Below are 24877 nucleotides of genomic sequence, written 5' to 3'. Positions count from 1 at the left end.
CTTAAACTCCTGACAGCTACAAGCCCTGCAGCATTTGGATATTGTCCCTCTTGATTTCCGTGGCATTTCTGAAACCATGTCAAAATAGCCTAAACATGGCAGTGAGTGCTGCAGTGTTGGGGTGTGAAAGAAGCTTTGGCAGCTCTCCTTGTTTTTATGATTGATTTAGCTCCTCTAGCCAAACTGATATAGGTCGAAAGGCCTGTGGGATGGTCAAGCAGAGCAGACGGCTCAAAGTGATGTCTGACTGGATGAGACGTTTTCCTCAAATGTAAGAGTACCGAGAGTATCATGACCTTTCTGGCCATAAATAATGTAGGTTTTTTTTTGTTTTTTTTTTTTTTTTGTTTTTTGGGAAAGACCTGAGGAATCAGACTGACAGATTGACAGATGCCACTGTTTTTATGAAGGAGCAGCCTCGAGGTACTGCCAAGAAAAGTCCGTTCCTACGACTTCTTAGTCAAACAGTTTTAGCATATTTATTTGACAATGGTTAAAGTTTGATTTACCTACTTAAAAATGCCTTTAATGTTCAAGTGTCAATGCCAGCTGATGTATTATGAAGGCATTTGCTTCTAGTCCAAGTTTAGAGTTGCTACAGGTTTCTAATTACTGAATTCATTCTGTAAAAAAAATAAAACATGTTAAACTTCAGTTTTTCAAAGTTCACTTAAACAACTGAAAATAAAGTGCTCTGCTGCTGGTAAGAGGTATAAATAATTAACTGAAAATAAGACGCTGTGCAGTGTGCACTCACATTTACCTGATGTATTTTACTTTATTAAACAGAAGCAGGTGCAACAGATTCATGAACTCCCCCCCCCCCCCCCAAAAAAAAAGCCGGGTATGTACGTCTTCATAACTTCACTAGATAACAGGACAGCAATCCTTTTATTTTTTTGCTTGTCTCCAAGCTAGTGCAAGAAAGGAAAAGGCTCATGATCAGACATGATCAATTATTTGGCAAGGCAAACAAGGTGTTTCTGCTTTTGCTCGCAATCGATCAGTGCAGGTAACTATCTGCATCTACAGCATTGTTGTCATTATTTTTACCCATAATAAATCAGTGTTTTTGAGTGGCTGGTGGTAGGGCTGCTCGATTATGGCAAAAATGATAATCACGATTATTTTCACTGAAATTGAGATCACGATTATTTGACGATATTTATTTAACCCTTTAAGACCTACTATAGAACCAAGTCCACCAGAGCTTATATTATTTTTTTTTACATGCTGTAGTGCCATTTGTGGGAGCATTTCAAGTTGCTATACATCAATACAACTGTTATAGCCCATATTTTAATAATATGTATGCATTAAGTCCATAGTAATTACATAAATTGCAAAAAAGTGCAATAAACTACAAAAAAAATTGAAAATCGCTTTTGTTTTGTTTACATATATTTCTACTTGGAGAAATTTAAGAGGCTTATCCCTCAAAACTTTAAATACAATAAAGTTGCAAAAAATAGTTTCCCACCACAGGAAATTTATTTTGAGTGTCTTCATAGTTTTATTTTGGAGATACAGCAATTTTTATATACTGCAGGAAAAACGAAAAACAATCCTATGATGCAAATTTGCAAAGAAAACAGCATGTGCATCATTTCACTGTGGGAAGTGTTACGAACAGCTGATAGGAACGGCAAAGCGTGTTTCTGGAATATTATGTTTTTGTTCCTGCAAGCGCTTTTTATGCAATTTTTGCAAAGCTATATGTGGAACGAAACCGTGACCGAGGACAAGCTGATGGCATCAGATGTAAGTACAACTCCTCCGGTTTCATATGCAAAACAAATTATTGCGCTAGCTTACAGGGTTCAGGTTCTACAGGGATTTAAAAATAGTTACGCAAAACGGAGCGTGCTGCTCTGACCGGCTTTAAAGGGTTAACAATGACTTTAAAAAATAATATAAAATAGTGTGCAACACCACTGAAGTTTTTTTACCTCTCTTTTCAACCAGCGGCAGTCACTCTCCTCTCCAAATAACTTCTGCTTAGCTTTCCGAGCTTCCCTCGGGTCCTCTTAATCAGCGGTCTCCAACCTTTTTTGCGCCACGGACCGGTTTATGCCCGACAATATTTTCACGGACCGGCCTTTAAGGTGTCGCGGATAAATTAGGGAGGGGCTAATAATCGGCTCAGTCATTTTTAATGATCGTTGAAAGCCCAGATCGTAATCGTGATTAAAATTCGATTAATTGAGCAGCCCTAGCTGGTGGTTAAAACCTCTGTTTTCAGCCAGTATTAATACAGTATAACAAAACGATTAGCCTTGACATGTCCAGCAGCTTGGTAGTGTGATTTATTTTTTTTTATTTTATTTATTTTTTTAACCTATAAGCCCATCATGTGTGTCACTGTCCACTTGCCAGTGGTGGTAATGTTAGATGAAAGCTATTACTCACAAAACTATCACTAAAATTCAATGTGGAAAAAATAATAATTAGGAATGCTGAACGTTGATAGAAGCCAATATTTGCTTTGTTAACATGTTAAGTCGTCGTACACGTGTAGTGTCATCATTTTTTGGTTCATTTATCTCAAAAATAGATTATAAGCTGACATCAAGCTTTTTATTCATAAAGAATTTTTCATTGGTGTTTGGGAAAACAAAAACAGAGGAATAAATAACAACAGATACTTTATAAACACTCTTAAACAACTGCCATTGGTGCTGGGATGATGTATGAGTTATTGTTAACACTGTTATTGGCCCAGAATTTCAGCACAAGTGCATCCGAAGTTAAAATTTATGTTGATGCATAATAAATAATGTTGCATTATAATTTCTTACTTGCTGTTCTGTCTGGGTTTTTAGTGTTAATGGATGTATAATTTAAAGCAAAAAACAACACAGCTCTCTAATACTGATTTGTACCGCAGTTGCCATGGCAGTGTTAGAAGATTTAAAGTTTCATAGCATATGGGTCAGACTTTAAGCTGACACTGAACTCCTGCAATGAATGTCAAGTCATTCAGAGTATGTTGTGCATTACGAGATCCTTATTAATCATGGGCATGCACAAGCTAGTTTGTCTGCTAATGTAAATAAGGTCATTCTTATGTATGATACTTTTTGTTTGATTAAAATAGCTGTGTAAATGAAATGAAACTTCTGTTTTTTGTTTTTTGCTAGTGTATGTACTGCTGTTGCTTGGTAACTTTACCCCTCAGTCTACTGTATTCTGCTGTCCTAGGTCCAAAAAAAAATGTACAAAAAAATCCCCCCCAAAACCTCAACATTTTATGAATATCTCACCCAACTTGCTACACATGTGTACTAGTTTTTTCTCCCCCCCCCCTTTTTTTTTTTTTTTTTTTTTTTTTTTTTTTTTTTTTTGACTTTCTTTCACAGGTCTGTCTGCTTATTTCCAAATGGCTCAGTGATTTAGCTCTTAAATACACGTCATCAAACTATTTTTTTTTTTTTTTTTTTTTTTTTTTTTTTTATAGTATGTACAGTATGTTCCCTTTAGACTTTTTCTTTCTATCAATTCTGGCCTGTTAAGTGCTCCTCAGGAAGCACTTTCAGTGATTATGGCAATCAAAGCATCACACAGTTAAGACACTTGACACTTTAAAAAAGAAATCGTAACTCATTTGTACTTAGCCCAGTATTCCTGTTGTGATGTGGACTAATTTGACCCCTTTTTCTTAAATATGGGTTTTTTGTTTAAATCGAATTAATTGTAGTGGTTTTGACGGCAGATGTAAGTGGACGTGGTTAAAGACTAGCATGGTTCTGTGGGCCTTGGCTTGAAGCAGAATTACTGAATATAACTGTGGTTTCTGCTTTGTTCTCCAAATTTATTTATTTTTCTTTTTTAAATTTTAAATTCAATTTGATAAATTATATTTTATTTAAGTTATGCTACCATTATTTTGTGGAACCTGCACTTTATAGGAACATTTTTCTCACTGTTAATGAAAAATACTGCCAAGCAACATGACGAGCGGTGCTGTGTCTGAGACGTTTCTGTACTCTTAACATCTAATGCTCGCAGTCATTCATGGTGTGGTCGCTAAATTGTAATATTCTCCTGAATGGTACAAGACAGAGGGCGGTCAAGATTGGAAGACCAAACCCTCCCAAAGGAACACTCTGCAGGAGCTCAAGATTCATCTAAAACATTAAAGGCTGCTCTACGCTCTGTGATGTGCGAGGTTTTGATAGGACACTTAAATCAGAAAATAGGTCATGAGCAGTCATACAATAATTGGATTTAAAAATTAATAATATTAATGAGACTGGGGGAATTCCTTTGTTTCCTTGACTTATTCATACCACTTGACTGTCTGAACTGATAACAAACCAGCTGAAAATACTTTATTCTGTTGCTCACTGCATAGAGGCTTTGTTATCTTGTTAACAGTAGTTGGATGAGAAGACCAACATAATGGAAAATGATGCTACTCCCAGTAGACAGTTATCTTGGCGTAAAACGGCTCTGTCCAAGGAAACAAAATGCACCTGCCACTTCTAAAGTTACTAATCAATACAGTGCGTCCATAGTAGGTTGTTCTCTCTATTCCCAGTTTTCATGTTAAGCTAAGCTATTTGGTTTCTTGTTGCAGCTTCATATGCAGGAGATGTATGTAGTATTGATCTTTTCCTCTTACACTCAGCTCCTTTCCACCGTTATTGTTTACACAATGACTACTTCTTTAAGTGGATTGGTCATGGTATATTACCAGCCTCATGCGATCGTACATAAATATGATTTATACAAGTTATGAACAGCAAATTACATAAATTTTGTAATATTTTGGCAGATAACCTGAGCTGAATTTAAAGTGAAACAGTCCATGATGAAATTATGGGACCTGGCATGAATGAAATCAAACACATTTAACGAGGCTTCGCTGCATTTGGCTACAACTTTCGGCTTCTGTGATTATCTTTGACTTGGTGCCTTTTTTGAAACAATCTTACTGCCAATATCATTGTGATCATGGGCAGCATTTTCACACAGTGGAAACCAGCTGTACTGTCATTTACAGAAATGGCTTTAGGCTCCCAGGATAAATTCAGGTGCATCATATAGGTTTTTCATATAGGAGAGAAATGTCATGGTAACTGCTGTTGGTGATCTCTATTCGTCTAATTATCTGCATTGTTTTAAATGTCATGTCTGTAAGAACTCAGACTGTAGTTAAACAGAGTAAGACGTGTTTCCTCCCACTTGTTTTGAGATCCACACTAACTAGAATGTAAGCCCTCCTGTTGCCAAGCACAACAAGAACAAGGTGGATGCTTTGAAAGCTGGCCTGATATTGGCTCCCCCCTTGACCCAAGAGGATTAAGCTGGACCGTGAGTCTTTCCTTTCAGGTGCCTGATTTATGGGGCTTCAGTAGAGAGACAAAGGGTCCGAATGTGTTTGAAGTCTGTGAGTGAAAACCCTAAGATGGCACTTTGAAAAAGCTCCCTCTGGGATTTAAATCTCCTCAGCCACACCTGTCAAGGCAGAGCTCAGATCCTCGCCGTAACCTTTCACCTGGGCAGGCATCAGCTTTCCACCTGTGCGCCGCCTGCGTACATGCTAATCAGGGGTTCGGAGCATGACGTGGTTGTGCGGCGAGGGATTAAACGCGCTGCGTATGGCGTGATTGACGATATGTCACGACGCAGAGCAAAGCAATGATATTTCATCAAGCTGATAAGTCTGCCTGAATGCACAAGCGTTGCCTCGTGGCCTAGATCTTCCCTCCTTCTCAAGAGGGATTGATTCAACCTTTCTTTTATTCTTCTACATTTTCTAATTAGCTTTAGTGATTTCCTAATTCTTTGACATTCAACCTTGAATTATTCCCTCCTCTACACATAAAAACAAGCATTTGTTCCAGTTCTGGAAAACTAACAAAGCATGTTAATGTTCTTGTTTATTCCATGATCAAACATAATCATTCTCTCCTCTGGAGGAAATTTCCCTTTGGGCTAATTTCTGGCATTGTTACTTGCATGTTTGACAAATTAGACTCAGGGAAACTCTGTGAGAACAGGGGAAAGCTACTGATACTGACATTAGCATTTCATCCTCTTTGTTGCACTATTCAGGCAGAATTCAAAGGTTTGTTGACTTAGTAGGTTTTGGGAGGATTGAAGGGGTTCGGTGTAAAGGGTCATCCACTGTGGGATATTGCAGCGAGCCAAGGGGTTTTTAACACTGAACACAGACTAGGATTTTATTCCTTTTCTCCTCCGAAGGGCCTCTTTTTTTTGCTGTAAACCAAGGAGAATTTACCTCCTATACTATCCCCATTGATTGAAGCTCAGACCAGTGGTCCATCACACCTGGATCAAATGTGAAACCAAGCTGGAGGAAGTTTTAATTTCCAGTCTTACAGTACTGAGCCAAAACCGTGTGGTGAATCAATGCAGAGGGTTAATTCCACTTTAAACCTTCTTCACAAGTCTGCAGCAGCGGATACACATCGACAATGGGCAAAGCATTCAGACAGAGCAGCATGTTTCTTTGTTTCCTTTTTTTAAATCCACGATATCTGCGAAATAAAGTCTTAGCATTTTTCACAGCTTCTCATCACCCACGATGCTGCTTCTCCTCTGTGGTTTGAACCAGCGCAACAAATATAAACAGTGATTTTAATAAAGCGCCTTTTATGCTCTGTCACCGTATCATTTCAGGGAGCATGTTGAACACCAGAAAATAGGGAGCCAAACGAGCCTATTTCCCCCTCTCATTCAGTGCATCAACAGGCATTAAGCAGGATAGGAAAAAGCCTATTTCTCACTCTCTCTCAGGAGGGCTGAGGCACTGAGACAGACTGTAGTTCTCTCTGTTTTGGAAGCAAAAATGAGGATGCTGGGAACAATTGGAAGAGAAGCCATTGTTAACTTGTTGTCGGAGTTGGAATGAAGCCACACTCGGTGTAAAATAAATGCCACGCGCAGCAGGTACTTGTCTTCTTCCAGAATTGATTGAATCTGATACTAAATATTTGTGGGCTTTTCTGCTATCTCTTAACTTAAGTTAACCTTAGCCTCCCTTAAAACTTCTGGTATCTGTGATTCAGATTTCAATTTAGGGAAGAAAAAAGGCATAATGTTTGGTGTTATCACCACAGGGTACTTCCATGCAGACAGACCTGAAGTCCTCATTTTTATTACTTAGGGGAAAATGACAATAAGGATCTGCCATGTCTCTGAGTTAGAATCCATATTCATCTTAATTGGTGCCTGGCAGGTTTTACAGAATGGAGATGGATTTGAAGTCATTTACTGGAAGTTCTTGACAGGCGCAGTGGAAGGGAACGTCAAGCCCTGTGCTGGCATGCAGCTTGAAAATCATCTGTCAAAATTTAGCATATCTAAGGAGAAGGCTGCCTGTCATCTTCAATGTACATCTATCTGCACACAAGGGTGGATTTGATCAGGAACTATGTTGTACCCCTGATGTAAAGCACATTCATCAAGTTGATATTTGGTTGACAAGGAGGGAAAAAAATATGCAGAGAAGCCAAAGAAGTTTTTATAACGAGAGCCTTTTGAACTAAACATAGTGCCAAAGATTTATTTTTAAATAATGAATTTCTGAATGGTATTTTCAAAGTAAAATGTTCATAGCTTGTCTTAATCAGGACAACGAAAAACAGAAAGTTTTGCTCGTTTGCAGTAGATGTGGGTTGTCGGTTTTGTTTTGCAAAACATCGCTGACAAGCACATTGGCTTCTTTGGGCAGATTATCAGTGGAAAATCTACACTCAAACTTCTTTATTTCCCCCCCCCAAATCAATGTGGTGAACAGCGAGACGTGATTGATAATGATATTGAGATTGATTGTCTAAATCCCTTCCCACAGTTCAAAGTCCCCAAACAGATAGTGTGTGTATATATACATGCAATTCAGCGCAGAGATAGAACTTGGCAGGAGCTGCCAATAGATAAGTGAAATAGGGCCAGAGTGAAAAGGCCTATCAGTCTCTAAGGGGTTTAGCAGCAGGATTCTGAAGCTCTAAACTGGCCGCGTTGGAGGAAGATAGTCGACATTGGTTTTAAATTACCCAAGATTGCCTTCTGGTTTCAGTCTGCGGGGGTGCCAGCAGACAAGATGTTTGTTAAAACAAGTGCAGACATTCAGGCAGATTGGGGCGAAGGGCAGACCTGTGATTTCCTGGCATGACAGAACAGGTTGGAAAGCTGGTAATTGCAGAATTGGCAGAGGGGCTAAGAAGGTCTTGCGGCAATGATATCTGCCAGTGGGACTGGACTGGTGGTGTTGCTGGAAAAGGGGTCGCTATCCTCTCTGGGAGGATATTGTGTTTGATGAATTAGATCATAATGGCACAATTGGCAATGTGCTTGCTTTGCAACATGGTATATACAAGTCAAGAATGCAGAGCAGAAATTTGTTAATATACAGTCCTGCTAAAAACTTAACAAACAGAAGTAAAATCCACAAAACTAACTTTAAAGGAACAATTCTCAGTTTTCTTACAGAGTTCTATCAGTCGCCTTAGGATAGGAGTGTCGAACTCCAGGCCTCGAGGGCCGGTGTCCTGCAAGTTTTAGATCTCACCCTGGATCAGCACACCTGAAACAAATGATTAGCTCATTACCAGGCCTCTGGAGAACTTCAAGACATGTTGAGAAGGTAATTTAGCCATTTAAATCAGGTGCGGTGGATCAAGGACTCATCTAAAACCTGCAGGACACCGGCCCTCGAGGCCTGGAGTTCGACACCTGTGCCTTAGGACAAGGACACTCTTGGCTTACCAAGCAACAATCTGACATTCAGAAGCCTAGAAAATCACCACTTCTCACTTTTAGTTTTTATACAATTAAACAAAGCTTGGATGCATAATAATTGTTGAAGGTAATAGATTATTAAGAATATTTACGAAGTCTGAGACTGGGATCATCTGTCACAATCATATTAGCCTCCCAGAATTTGATGCCAAGTAATAAAGACAGTCCAATCAGAATAAACAGACTAAAGAGTTTTGATCTTGCACACAAACACATGTAGCATAACACAAGAATGCTGTGTACAATCTCACTGTGGAGCTGTATTCAAAAAATGTATATATTTTTGCAAGTATTTAATGCTTTACCACAGATGTACTGTCTCAGTATTGCATTATCACCCTCGCAGACCCTCCCACACTCCTTCGCCTGCAATCACAGCAATGTGCGCATAGTGCTTCAGTACAGTACTAAACTTCCATACACACACAGAGCTTTTAATGCTGAAAGTTTACTTTTGTTACAGGTGCACTAACAAAAGGCCTTTTAAGTCTGACTTGAAAATCTTTAGGAGAAATTGGCTCTAGCATTGAGGGGTTGAGGTATTGATTCTGGCCTCTGGCTCAGTCCAGGAAAAGATGGATAGATTTCTTTGAAATGCACTCTGCGTGAGAATATAAAGACTATTGTGTGTTCTCACTCAGGAATAAATTGTTTCATGACATATCTAGGGCCACCTTTTTTAGCTTCAAGCTGCCTGCTTCTCTTGAAAGGGGAATGTTGACAGGGTGGAGCACATTCATCTGTACTCCCAGACTACGCACACCTCATAGACGCTTTTATTGAAAGTTAAATCTCCTTCAGAGAGTTGGCAGCCTCTCGTTGGGATATCTGTTTCAGCAGCTGTCGAGGCTGATTATATGGGGGTTGTGCCACACACTGGCAGCGATATAAACCTCCTACAGAGAGAAGAACTATTATGATGCTATTGACTGATGCATTCATCTGCATGAATGTGTTACAATATGTTGACTCAGAAGCACTTGCTTGTATTGATGACATTCAACATGTGCTCTGTGATTTTTATTTTTTTTATTATTTATTTATGGCATCAACAGTGGTCAAGCCACATATTCAAGGAAGCCATGTAAAGACGAGATGCTTTAATGTTCACATCAGCAAAGAACAGTCTCACAGCATGTCAATAACAACTTGTAGGCATTATAGGAGACTTCCCAATACTGAATATGATACCAATTGGCTTGTGCAGCAATTAAAACAATTAACATTGATTCATTGCTTGTTCCACACCCTGTTACCCTGTCCTAATGACACCTTGAAATTGTCAATGAGAAAGCAGTGTAGGTTATTTCCACTCGCTCTTTTCAAATATCAAATCCAGATACCGTTAATCAGGAAACATGGCTGCAGGGAGACTGTATCACCCCTTTACATTATTATTTACCATTATATTTGTAATTTATTCTTAAACTATAGTCATTTTAATTGTTATTGTATAAACTTCTTATGTCACATGCTGCTAAAAATGACAGATTACCATCCTTGTGTGAAGTGGTGTTATAGATATAAGTTGTATTTATGCTCATGGTTTATTTCATCCACCTGCAAATGTATGGCACTGGATGTTTAGGGTTTTTAATGGCTTTGTTATTCAAATTAAATGGGCAACATGAGAATCATTAATGGAGCTGTTAATGATGTCTTTTGAAGAAGATGAAGTTTCAGACAGCCCCCTCCCAGTTCTGCTGATTTATTATTAAACACAGTGGCATTTACAAAAAAATAAAATAAACCCATTAGAATTAAATTAGAAATGGGTTTCTACTTTATCTTCTTTTAAATGGCCTTTTTCTTCTTCAGTGTTCGAAATCCTCGCTCCTCTCCCACTGACTCGGAATATATTTTTCTCCTCGTCAACGCCATCGATTTGAATATCAAACACCAATAAAAGCCACCTCTTTGATTTGTTTGAGCTCCATCATGCTGTGAGAAGAAGGTGGGTGGCACAAAGTGAAGGATCTTGGAACTATCGAGTCAAAATATTGATGGAACGGAGCCAGTCCCTGTGACGCTGAAGCCAAAGAATCATGTTAATCATGTTATGTTCTCCAAGTTACATCTTGGCAACGCAGGCATTTTTATTTATTTAGAGTGCAAGTTGAGTGAGCAATGGAGTACATTCTCTTTTCCAGCACCGCCTGCGTACGCCTAGAGTTTTGCAGTGTCGCTGGTCGTGGACGACCACAGCTTTTTATCAGTTACTGAACAGCTTTAAGTGAGCCGATGCATGTTAATAGCTTTGCTTAAGAGCGTACCGATAATGATTTTTAGTATTGCTCACCAAGATTCTCAGCTAGTCATTGAAGTTTTCAGCCACCTGTTACTGATGCTTCACAGTAAAACCCTCTAAGGTCTAAATTATCATTCATGAGCAGTAACTTTTTCTTTTTGGATGAAATTTAAATAGCTTATGATTTATCAGTTTTCTTTTTGAGGCAAGACTTGGGATCAATATTCAAAAGCCACTAATCACATAATGTGTTGGCAAAGGGTTACAGGTCAGAACAATTATAAGTACAGGTTTTACAGGCTTTACACACTGTAGAGAAAATACAGGAGTGTAAAATCACAAATTAAGCTGTTTTTTGTTTTTTGTTTTTTATTCTTATTATTTCAGAACATTCTGACAGCAAAATAAGCAATCGCAGCAGAATGAAGCTAATCCAATCATGCACGGTAACAGTACATGAACGTCAACATGTTCAACCATACTTACTTTTGGTCCGTCCTGTCATCAGGGCAAGCAAAGGTATTGTGAGTAACATTAGTGGCTCTGCTTCACAAACATCCCTGTGTGAACAGTCTTCTATTTTGTCACTGTGTTCCATCTTTTGAGAGACGTACCTGCTGTTTGCTTATTGAATGCATGACTAATGTTTGAAGAGCAAATTCTAAAGCTTAAGATGAAATTCATTTGCATCAGAATATTGTTTTTAAAGCTAAATTGGTCTGTGACTTCACATTCAACAACAAACTTGTCAGAGTAAACTATGGTCATATCATTCACTTCATTCTTAGCAAACAGCCGCCCACTTGGCTACATATCTAGTTTAAACAGACCAAAATAGTAATATCTCCTGGACTTGTTGCCTTCCTGTAAAATTCAAATAACCTTAGCTTAATTCTGGTTTGATGTTTTAACTCATGAACAGTATTTAGTTAGTTTTCTTTATCATATCTGACTGTCTTGACTGTTACGTCTTAGCTGCTCTCAAACTTTGTAAAATGCTAATGTCTCTCCAAAGTCCTTGTAAGCAAGTCTTGCTATCCTTGTAACATCCACAATTCATAGAACCGTAGTTATATCTGTAACTCTTGTTCAGTGGTCACGTTGACATAAAACCTTGGGTATAGATTCATACGTGAAATCGAATTTAAAACCATAAAAATTGGGTTTAAAAAGCTTGTATCTCATAATTTACCCAGGCAAACGCAATGTTTCTCAACACTAGCCCATTTGTGTCAGGCATTTGCAAATCATGCTTGCAGCAGGTCCAACACAGTTGGCTTGAGGTTTCCTGGTTCAGCTCTTGTAAAGCAGATGATTAGGTCTGCTAGATTTCTTTCTCCAGTCTCACCACAGCAGTACATCCTAGTGAACCGGTACCTTAAATAAGGCCTGTGTCTCTCATTAACAAGGGAATGAATTTCTGGGCAAGCTCTCAAAATGCCTCAACAATTTTTATTTTTTTTATTACCTGTGATACTTTGGCAGTCTCTTCCTTTTCTATGTCCACCCCCTCATAAAAACAGACAAAGCAACAAATATATCATTAGCTGTTGCCCTGTGGAGCTAGGTATTAATTATCCTGTGTTCTCCTCATTTGGCCACTCATTTGCACATGTACTGTAAATGTCACCAGAGAAATAAATGGGAAAACAAAAGCCCCAGCTCGCAGCCTTTATGCAGCAGAATGTCAGAGGGAGCTTGTAAGAGATGAGATATTGGTTTTGGCCTAGCATAGATTCTGGCTCAAAGGACATTCCCAGAGGCAATAAAATTTGTATGTAATCCGTGTTTAGAAACTTATTAACAGTGTGCCAGCAAACATTCTCAGATTTGCCATTTGGATTCATTTCTGGCGAGGAGCGGTATATAATGTGCTTGTACATCTGTTATCAACAGAGACCTAATGTAATCATCTGAAGCGGCGCTGTGTAATTTCTTTGCTGTCTCTGAAAATGACAAAACGTGGTTTTAAAATAGTCTTTCCAGTTCACGTTTTTGACTCTTTCCAGCTAAATATTGTTTAGGCTTTTTTTTCTTTTTTCTTTTTTTTTTTTGTAGATTCATGAGTGGGTTGAAAAGCACTTTTGGAGGGAGGCAGCTCAACTCTCACTTCTTTGTGTGGCCTTTAAGGTGCAAGGAATAAAGGGGTATTTGTATTCATCGATCACACGCCAAGCCCGGGTGAAGCCTGGCCCTAATGGTTGCTTGCTGTCATTTTGCAAGCAGCTTGTAAAAAGGATTAGAGTGGCTTTGTGGAGTAAGAGCGCATGAACAGCAAAGTTCTGCGGTCGGCAAGGAAAATAAATCAATTTATCCCTGATGGTGGTGTAGTTTGGAAACATAATGCCTAACGATGATGGAGTTTGGACACTTCATACTTGTCATTGTGAAATTGGACTGCCGTGTTGCTAATGATGGTAATGTATGTTGTGCCTCGCCTACAACAGCAATCCTTCACTCTGTCTCACTTAAATGCATCTCATTGTCTGGCATATTACATTATGAATACCGCTGACAAAAAATAGGCGACTTTAATTTATACATTCATTCATTTGAGCAGGAAGTTAATGGAAAACTTGAATAACCATATAAATTTCTTTCTTTTGTCACAGGCGATTGTACTTTTGAGAAGCCACTGGCAGCATGTGGATACAGCCAAGGCCGAGATGATGACCTCGACTGGGAGCAGGTCAATACCAGAGAGAAGTCTCCATCAGATCCATGGATGCCCTCAGGTAAGGACCTGGCTCCTAGCTCAGTGAAGGAAAGAAATTATTCTGTCATCATACTGAGAATACTTCGTTGTGATAGGTTGCCCATTTGACCCAGTTTTATTTCAGTAGCAGTCTTCGTGACCTGGGCAGTGGGGCAGAGTCTCCAGGGGGAGTTTGGGGGCTTACACGGGATATATACTTGTTTATTAAAAAGGTACATCAGAACTGCAAATCCTACTGAAACCTTAAGGTATAACCTATGTAACCTAAAGCATAACTTGTAAATGTAGCTACACGTCGTGTCAAAGCATCCCTCAACTTTTGCATGGCCTGTTCAGTCCTTTTGCCAAGTACCCGTGGCAATTTTATGCAATGTGGTGTTGGGGTGGAGAGCGCCCACTGTCTTATGAGGGGTGCTCGTCTGCAACAGTGTTTCGATGGATGATTTCGTCTCAAAGCGACAAACATCATGAATGCCAGAATCCAAGGTTTCCAAACAAAGCCCTGCATTATAACAAAACGATCACATCGCCTGTTAGCGGTTTTAATGTAGTGGCTGGTTGGTGTATGTGAGCAGGTACTACTCTTTAATTTTGTAAGCATTTGAAGAGAAAACAATAGTTCAGCATTCCTCACTCGTATTCCCACATCATGCCCTTAAGTTTTATTGATGTGGGGTGTTGATGCGTCTTGTTTCCACAACAGTATCTGATACACAGAATCTTTGGGACAGGCACATGAACTAAAACAAAAGCAACATTTGATATCAGCGCACTCTGATCCATGTTAATTGAAGAATTCTATCTGTCGGCAACATATTGAAGTTCATTAAAATGCTTTCCCTGAGTTTTGTGTCTGCACACAATTTGTCTCTTTAATGTTCCATTGATCGCTTTTCATTTGATTTGAAATGCAGACATATCACTGCCACTGAGCAGAAGGCACCTAAAGAGTTAGACTAATGGAATGATGCTTTCTTTCTTTCTTTCTTTTTTCATCTTCTAACAAAGGTAGCATTGCAAACTAATGGATATTGTTTTCCTCCTCCTATCTGACACCTGATCTCACAAAGGCTGCATCACAGATAGATTGCACTGGGCCCCCCAGTGACAGAAGGGGAATTAATTAGCAGGTCCTCACTAATTTTAAGCAGCCAGTGCCCAGACCTGTTTGTGTGTATATCAGGATGCTGTGTGCTGAACTGCCCCAGAGAAATTACTTTCCAAAGAAGGGAAGTCTCTCCTTTTTTCCATCGAAATTGATTAATGTCGTGACACGTGGAGGCTGGGCAAAGGTTACAGTGAAAGCCTTGACCTACAAATTAACACCTCGCACATGATCTAAATTTAACATACCTGATTAAAATCCCATGTCTGGTTAAGCGGTGTCCCTGATTGTGCCTCCTAGTCTGAGTACACTTCAGACAGGCTTGTTTTCTATCTATGCATCTTGAACTGGGCCTAATTAACAGGTTGCAGCTCTTTCTCCATTTCACAGTGTGAGCACTCAACCTGCTGCGCAAAATTGTAATCTCTCCTCTTTGACCACATTGGAAGGGATGGGAAATGTAGTGTGCTTGACAGATGAAATTGTTTTACGGCTACTAGAGTGGGGGTTGATGGGTAAAAATGCATTTAGGTGAAAGCCACACTGGTGGAAAAGCTATCTCACCTCTGATTGCTGCCTTACTCTCATATCATGCTCAGAGAGAAGATTGTTATCCTACCTGGTGTGCCAAGATGGAAATGGAATTGAAGTAGCAGAGAACCGAAGGCGTTACTACCTCGGTACCTTTTTAAAATTTGTTGGTAACCACAAACGGTCCAATCAGAGGTGTTGCCACTACCGATGCATGATTTAAATGATGCTTAACTGCTTCTGGTTTACTTTAGTTTTCCAAGAAAATTGATTTCTTTTGAGGTTTAAACTCCAGTGATGCTGTCCTCTGTCATTTTTAATATTATTGTTTCATTGCCCATATTAGACTTGAAATTAATATTTAATTTTTCATTCACTGGATTATCAGGTTGTCATTTTTTTATTTTATAGTGTACTGCAGTTTGTTTTTTGGGGGGGTCAAACATTGGACTTGTTCATCAGCCAGTATCAAAAGTTAAAATATTAGTGATATCCAGTGGTAATCTAAGAGGGAAAGAAATGGAAACAAAAGGAAAATATATTAGTGCTGTCAGCGTTAATCTCATTACAATGACGTTAACGCCATAACCGCATTAATGCGGCAAATCTGTTAGCGAGTTAGCACGGATCTCCCCGCGTGTCGGCAAGCTAACCGCGCTAGCGTGTTGACGGAGATTTGTCGTGTTAATGTGGTTATGACGTTAATGTCATTTTAACGAGATTAACGCTGACAGCACAAACAATATTTTGTCATAGCTGCTGTGCACAGATTGTTAATCCAAAAATTCAAGCTACATTTTGTACCTGAAGCATAAAACAGATGCCCTTTAGCATTATATGGTTTTGTTGTCCTGTATGAACTACCACATTTGTAGCTGTAACTGTGAATGTCACTAAAATAGCTTGATATTAAAATGAGTTGTTTTTTGATTTTTTTTTTTTAACAGAGGTTAATAACACTCAGAACTAAAAGCTGCACACTCTTCAATTATGTGCCTGCAAAAATTTGTACTAAAGAATCAATAGGAGACATTGTGATGAAGGTGCTGAGGCACTGTGGTTTAGTGTTTAGACCTTACTCAAGAGAAGCACGCAGCAGAGTTTGATGTCAGCCTGCTGTGGACTCTCCTTCCTCTTACTGCAATCAAAGACCAAACTGGCCCATTTCCATGCCTGCATGTAAATAAGTACCACAACTGAAAAGTGAAATGAAATGCAACAAGAAAAAAAACCCCTCTCTGGTTACTTAAGAAGAGACAAGCATTGCTTTAAACTCTTGGTTGTTTATGATGGTCTGTGCCTTACCTAATTGCTATGTCTGGATGGAGAGACGCCTTGTTTATCCCACCATGCAGCTCTGATTGCATGCCTTGGCTCCTTTTAGTATGGTTCAGCCCAGTTTTGAGGCTCTGTATGTCTGCTTGGGCAATCCTCAGTGTGTTCCTCTCCCAAGGCCAGTGGCTGAACCCCCGTCACAACTGCCACAGTCTGCCCTGCTATTACAATAAGCCTCATCTGTCCTGAGCAATTAAAAATAAATACATAAATAAAATAATCTCACAGAGTTCTCATTCAGCTTTGGAGAATTGGATACACTTCGGTCATATTTGGGCTTGAATTGGCTTGAACAGAATCTTTAAAGACAATAGTTGCACTTGAATAAAAGACACTTGTGATTTTTTTTTTTTTTTTTTTTTTTTCCCCCTCTCTGGGAGGAATGACTGAAGCTGTGGAAGTTTCTGGTAGGATGTCCAGATTCTATTAAGCTGTTGTTTTTTTTTTGTTTTGTTTTTGTTTGTTTTTTGTGGGGGGGTGGGGTTTGTAAATCTTAGCTAGTTCGAGACTGTGTCTTCTCCGCTGGTGTCCTGGATGCTGCCAGTACTAGGCTGCTGCTCTGTTTCTCCCCTGAGACTCGTTCTGGGGAATAATAGCAAGAGGAAGAGAAAGAAGGGCCTCTAACTGAGATTAATTAGGGTTTTTGTATTCTACTAGGAACAATTGCACATGGAGCTCCAGCTAAATGACTTATTGTGTTATTCTTAACATCTGCTCTAAATATGTTGCGGAGAAAAATTAAAAAAAAATTTTTTGTCTCACTGTTGCACAGGGTCTTTATTTTGATAGCACATCCTTGGTTGATAATGACACCTGGACAATGGCGAAGGATTGGCAGAATGAGGTGCTTCACAGGGTGACAATTTCAAGCAATACAGCTTACTCTTAAACACGGAAGAGTTTGCCTATTGCATATAGATAAAGGCAGATGTTTTTAAATGGCAAAGTCTTCACCTTCCTGATCACATTGCAATAAGGAGGTAATGAACTGACCCTCCGTCTTACCTGGAAAACAAGTGTTGGTTGTTGTGCCGAATGTGCTGTCCAAATGAAAGAGGGGGGGAAAAAAAGGCTAAGCACTTAAATTATGAGCAGTGAGAACACCCGCTGACTGAAGGGCATCAGAAATTTAATCAGAATTTAAATCACATCAGCAAAAGATGGGATTTGCTGTTGTGAAGGGAGGGGCATCATATTGTGAACATAAGCCAGTTGCTTTTGAGCCTTTCGCAACTATGTGTGAAAATCACACCTTGCACACCACCAATGGCAAGGTTAGGTTAAGCTTAAGGAGAAGCGCCATTATGATTAGGGAACAGAGCAGAAAGTCTGATCAATTTGTGAATTAATTCCCAGGCATGAGAGACTAGCATTTTCAATTTAGCATGTTTGTGGGGTGAAGAAGTGTCTTGTGGTCTCAGCAAATTACCGATTTGGATGAACAAGGTTAAGAAATCATGATGGAGGACATATTTACATGTATCTTTTCTGTATCCTAAGTGATCATAACGTGAACAATTAAGGCTAATTATAGGCGAGTCATGTGTAAAGTTTCTGTTGTGGAATGGGTTTGTAACAGGCAAATGGGGCCCATTACATGACCCATTTCCTGGAATGGATTGGCAATCGAGCGTACTGCATTTTAAGACGATATATTAAGCCAATAAGAATTATTTTTGATTGGCATGCAGCAACAAAAGATGCTGCCAGGGAACATAATAAGGGTCAGTTGTTCCACCTGACTAAAGTGACGGGGCTGAAACGTGTTCCGCATGATGGATGATTCTGGGTGAATCGGTTTGACTCCGTCAAAGAGACCTGCCAGGTCTTCATATGGAGAGCCCAAACTTATTCTGTTATTTTATCAGGCTCCTTTCATGTTTCAAAGGACACAGGGAAAGTTCTGGAAAATTGAGTGGAGGCCACGGCTGTTCACATTAACAGCCTAACCCTCACAGCGAGAGCATTTTTGATTGGTAGCAGACAGTGAGAATAGCCCTGTCTTCATTGACATTTCCAAAGCGGCCGCCGTTCTTTTCTGCGGTGGTGACCTCTGTGAATTTTATTAGCAAATGAGACCTGGAGGGTTTGGGTTTAAAGAGCGCCCCTTCATTCTGATTTCCCCCACATAATGATTTTCACAGGGTTCAGGACCTGAATGGAAGAGAAATAATGAGCACTACTCATTATTGCAAATTATATCGCCTGCTCAAACCGTTACTCAACTCATAATTAATCTCAATACCATCAACCTATAGACTTTGATGATTAGAATTAGACAGTAGCGTATTTGTGAGAACTAATTTATATCGGACGGCATAAAAAAAGACTTTCCTTTCTTTTTAAGAAAAAAAATCCCTTCTTAAAGTAAAACAGCCATTCCAGCAGTTGTCTTGGGTTCTGTCTACACTTTGCATTGTTCTGTGTCTTGGATAGTTTGTTGTTCCCACAAAAATTAAGGAAATTCATCTTTTGGGGCTTTCCATAAGAGCAAATACTCTGTAATAATTCTGTAGTCTAGTCTATGCATACATTACTATTAAATTGAACTATTCAAACATTTTCTTTATTTATTATTAGGCCCTTCTCCTAGCAGAAGGAACTTTTATGGATGGACGTGAGCTGTGGCCAACTCCTAACTGCTCTGCCAGCTGAGGGTGCTGTCAGGGCAAAGGATTAAACTAATGGAAGCCTTCCCTGGAGTATGTCCATGGTTCTCTCTGTATGGCTCATAATGCCATTAAACCACTAAGTCTGTTATTTGGGATTACTTAATGTCCAGCTGAACTTGAGCATTTGTGAGTTTACACTCGCTGGAAAAGCCTGTACTCCAGTAGAAATCATGTATTAGATTGCATAGAACTTCACTGACCAGCTACCCAATGTTTTCCGCTTTTTGTTTCACTCTCAGAGAAAATAACCCATGAACTAAGTGATTTAAAGGAGCCAATTAAAAAGTTCTTAATGTCCTTAATCAAAACAGACAACTGACTAATGAGAGAAATCTATGGAAACTGGTCAAAGAGATCGATCGAGCCCCAACCGATTCTGAACGATTTTCGTGACACCTTCTAATTAATGGCCTCTACCAACAAATTGTCTCATAATCAATGTTAGAATATGTATGAGATGCATTGTGTGATGTATGTTTTTAAATGCAGCAGCCTCTATTCAGTCAGTGTCCTTGTTAATAAATGTTCAAAATATTCCAGAATAATGAAAGTCACACATTTCAATTTCAGCAGTGTGTCCTTCATTTCCAAGGAACAGCAACATGAATATATGTGGCATCTGCAGCAGGAACACTTCATCTCCTTCTCATTCATTTTTCACACCAGTCTCCATGTTCTCCACGTACAGCCATCATTGTAATGGAAGGTGAAGGTGGCCTACATTGGAATAATAATAAATCTGTTCCTCTGAATACCTTAGACAATAGGCGAGCCCTGGCCTTTACAGAGTTACAGAGATGGGCTTAGTGTGCCGAGAGCCCTCTCCTTTTTTTAATTGGTCCTGAACACACCATTGTTAAGGTACTAGAGATGGAGAAAGAAAGGGAGAGAGAGCGAAAACACCCTTGTGCATCACTAGCACATTAGCACAGCACTAGCGCTGTGTCATTATAATTTGCTCTTACTGGCTTACTGGCTAATTATCTTGTCATGGTGCAGCAGGTCCTGCAGAGTATGTGGTCATTAAGCTCAAATGACAATCAGTGTTCTCCTGTCATCTTCTTCAACTCTGAGACGTTGACAATGGCAGTACAAAGAAGTGGCACGCTGTCACTCGAAATACAGTATCTTTACATTGCCTGGCGGTCAGTAATGAGGAAAGGGACACGTTTTCTCCTTGTGTTTGGGTTCACTGGCTCAAATCTACACAATTTGTGGGTCTCAAATTTGGTAACAGACATTGCACAGCCTCATGGCTACAGTTCTGTATCCCGGATAATGGTGAGGAAGACATTTCATCATATGCATTTATATTACTATCACTTTGATATTTACGGCTACTGTATTAAGCATAATTAAACAAGAAGTGAGTTCTTACACGTGGCGCCCATTAATATTAATATTTCATGAACTAGTAAAGAAATGCTGCTTGAGGGATCAGATATTTTCTTCTTTAATTACTAACAAAGAGAAGTGCAGTGCATAAATCCTCCAGTGCAACACTGTCACAACGTGGCTGTTTGAAATGAATAGGAAAGTCTGTTTTAATCATAGAGAAAAGCACTGGTGCCAGGATCTTTTGTCTTTGGAACATGAGCTACAACTGAACAATTCATCAACTGATTATTAGTGCTGGTTCGCATGACACCGGTTGCTGATGCCTCAAAGAAAAAATGTTGTGGGCACCTGAGCAGGCTGGTTGTTATTAAAGAGACCTTGCAGCCCTTTTGTAGAGGCACCTGATTGTTGTTTGAGAGGCTGGGGGAAAAAAGTGTCTCAAAGTCGACTTATCTCCTGCCCTCCTTCTTGTACTTTAGACAACTTTTTGCTTAGCCCCAGAAATAATCACCCTCAACACTTGAATTACAGATAAACTAAAAGTGAATAATACATTAAAAGCTCTGGAAAAAACATAGCAGCATGCTGTTCACAGTAGGGGGTCAAAACAGGGTGATCATGCTGTGCAGGAAAATCTACACCTAACATAGGAAAGACACGATCACAAGTTTTTTTGTTTTTTTTTTCTTTAAGCTACACTTTATTTCCAAAAGTATTCACACAACCCATTCTTAATCCATAGTGTTTAACATGATGTCAGCCTACTATTTGCATCTATAAAAGGCTCCAACTCCTCTGGGAAAGATTTCCACAAGGCTAAGGAGTGTGATTTGGGGAAATTTTTGATCATTCTTCCAGAAGCACGTTTATGACATCAGACACTGGTGTTGGATGAGAACGCCCGGCTCACAGTGTCTGCTCAAATTCATCCCAAAGATCTTCTATCAGGTTGAAACCAGGACTCTTCCACACCAAACTCGCTCATCCCTGTCTTTCTGGACCTTTGTGCACTGGTGTGCAATCAATGTTTTAACAGAATGGGGCCTTCCCCAAACTGTTCCCAAACCCAGAGTCATCTATCAAATTTCTCAGCAGTCGCCAACCCCTGGGCCATGGATTGGTACCGGTCCATGAGTAGTTTGCTACCGCGCTGCGAGAGTTGAAGCTCGGGTGTGAAATTTATGGTTTTCAGGGTTTTTAGCGGTTTTTATCTTTTTTTTTTTTTTTTTTTTTAAATCGTAAACTCTGCTTCCCCGGGTGTTTTCCCAGTGTTATGAATAAATCTTTTTTTTAAAAATTTGTTGTCGGCGACACCTTAAAGGCCTGTCTGTGAAAACATTGTCGGCCGTAAACTGGTCCTTGGTGCAAAAAAGGTTGGGGACTGCTCTTATAGATGGAGAAGCGTGATTCGTCACTCCACTGCTCTAGAGTCCTGCGCCGGCTTGCTCTAGACTACTGGATCCAACCCTTTGTTATAATACCGCTAATGAGTAGCGAGGAAATTTCATGACTGGAGTTGTTGAACAAGTGGCATCCTATCACAGTACAACACTGGAATTCGCTCCTGATGGCGACCAATCCAGAAAACATATGCCCGCCTATGTGCTTGATTTTACACACCTGTGGCCATGAAAGTGACTGGAACTCCTAAATTCAGTGATTTGGATGGATGGGTAAATATTTTTGACAATAATGTGTATCTGCAAGTACACTCACACTTTCTAAATTATTTACTGTAGCTCAAGTTTCATAGTGCTAAAACTCTTTAGCCTACCTGACAGAAATACTAACAACCAAAAACTGAACCTTACCAGTACCAAAACACTTGTTATTTTTCAAATGCAGTACATTTTCTGGGTCAAACAGAATCAGCATTTTCTGTATTCATTGTTAAATGGGAACACTAGCACGTGCACATCATAGCACTGTATTGTTTCACTGGTTTATTTTTACAGTTCATTTATTTGTGGTAGATGAATTAATGATATAGACCCCTCCCCCACCCACCCACCAACATGCGGCAAACATGTTAAGATCATTTAAAACAACAACTGCCTGCACCTGACGACACACAAAGCTGATCAGTCTGACTTGGTGTCATCACAACTCACTGCTCCTCCTCCTCCTCTTCTGCTCCCTCTCCTCTTGTTTCATTGTGTAAACATGACAGAACCCCCACTCATTATCTGAAGCTGGAGACAGATGGAATTGGTGAGCGTTACAAGTGCAGCACAACAAGACGAGTGGGCAAGCTCGAGTCATCGATGGAACAAATAGGGTTTTGTGAGAGGCTGTTAGGCTGACACACTCGGGGGGCCATCCCTGCTGATTTAGTTTGACATTATTCACCCTTTTTTAACATCATATCTGAGCAGATCCCCACATGTTAAATTTAATGACGAAGAATCGCATTCACCACAGCTCTGCCTTGCATACAGCAAGCGTTTTGCTTACAGGTTGTTTGTCTCTCCTCGAAGCAAAATGTGCCTTCGAGTCATTAGCACACTACCCAAAAATGGATTTTAACATAAACTGATGCTTTCTTTTGGCTGTGTCTCAAATGCTGTTACGATTTGTGCAATCTCATTACCAAGCCAAGCTAAATAAGATGATGACAAATAGAATGTGTTCTGCATCTCCTTGAAAGTTTGCCAATATAATAATTCTCACTTGTGTTTTATTGGCAAGAGGGTAGAGAATTAGATTAACCTTTGATATTGAACCAAAGTGATAAAATCTAAATGGGGCTTTCTTGGCAAATAGATTTCAGTTTATTGATTTCTCATCATTTCCCGTCTCTCTGTCATTGAGGAAAAACATTCCTGTCAAACATCCAGTATTTTTTCGGGATTGGTCTTTCTATGTCTTTGTATTTTGATGAATGGTAATTATAAGAGTGTTTCTATCAATCTAAAGATGAGAGCATTTTCTCATCAAAGGTCACACGCTAAAATTGTCGCTGCTAATAGGAAAGCACTCAAAGCAGCCATTTATCTGTTCTCTACGTCCCTTTATAAGATTGTTCCTTTCATTTCATTTATTAACTGCAGTGACTGCTGCAGCTCATGATCCGATTGCTAGTTTTAGTTTTATTGTCTTGGAAAGCTTTGTTTTGTTTATAACTACGCACACCAACAGCTCCAAGTTGTGTTGTCACACAATTAACAGGGACTTAATTAGTCGATCAAATCTGCTGCAACATCGTCCCAAGCCTTACGAAGCACCTCTTACATGTAGCGTGGCTGTCAAATGAAAACTTCAGAGGAAATTATTATTATGCCATTTGTTACGCAAAGCGCACACCAAGAAATCAGACACTGGTCTGATGCTGTCTTCATTCTTAGACTTTGTGAACATTATATGCAGTAGAAATCTGACTTAATGCGTAACAGGATTAATAATTAAGGGCTACATAAAATGTTTTTCTAGTACATCCATTAGTTGTTGCTTTGTTTGACTTTGGACCAAAGAAACAGACCAGATTTTTTTGGCTAATGATGATATATCACAAGTATTATTAAAAAAAGACTTTTCCAATTACTTTTGGAATTTATCATTACATTTCAGTTGAAAGACATTACAAGCCGCTCAATCAAGTGTACCTAAATACACTGTATTCAAGAAAACTGCTGCTCCCTAGATTTTATTTTTTCCAGACCATTCTCTGTAAAACCCTAGTGATGGTTGTTTTTTGTGTGTTGTGAAATATTCTGTTCAGCTTGTCAATAACCATGCCACATCCAAAGCCCTGGGATGCTAAACGCCTTATTCATTTTCTAGTGATCACTTTTAGTTGTTTACCATTAGCTAATGGTTTTAAATGCTACCTTTACTTTTACCCAATAATTTCTAGCTTCTAATTCTACATGGCTATTTCAACTGTTTACCTAAACAATTCTATTTGTTTATCCATACTTTTGATTAATGTCAAATGCTTCTGCATAGTTTTGGAAAACACATTAGCTTAACTCTTAACTCTGTTAGTGAGCTAGTTTAACCTTTCTTTACTTTTTAACTTATACACTACTTTAAATAAGTTATTATGCTTGCTCTCTATATTCTGCAGCTTATTCATGACCTTTAATTAGTTACATCTTCTATGCTAATAATATATAACAATCATTATATATTATTAGCATCATTGTAGGGTGTTTACCTTACAC

At 39.2% G+C, this 24877-nt stretch overlaps 1 protein-coding gene across 6 annotated transcripts in view; it reads left to right on the top strand.

The window, feature by feature from the left end:
* The window catches only part of LOC146647793 (receptor-type tyrosine-protein phosphatase mu), a 162636-nt gene that overhangs the window by 24724 nt on the left and 113035 nt on the right, over positions 1-24877 (top strand). For all 6 annotated transcript variants that reach the window (XM_085388656.1, XM_085388655.1, XM_085388654.1 and 3 more), the window contains exon 2: positions 13630-13752. In XM_085388656.1, the coding sequence (XP_085244782.1) occupies positions 13630-13752 (123 nt within the window). The remainder of the gene's footprint in view (positions 1-13629; positions 13753-24877) is intronic.

This window comes from Rhamphochromis longiceps, linkage group LG18 (genome assembly GCF_057381845.1).
Source record: "Rhamphochromis longiceps isolate RC_006_pf linkage group LG18, R_longiceps_female_GT1.1, whole genome shotgun sequence".
In the NCBI taxonomy this organism is placed as follows: Eukaryota; Metazoa; Chordata; class Actinopteri; order Cichliformes; family Cichlidae; genus Rhamphochromis; species Rhamphochromis longiceps.
The sequence above is the reverse complement of the archived record's forward strand: the minus strand, read 5'-3'. Positions and strand labels throughout refer to the sequence as shown.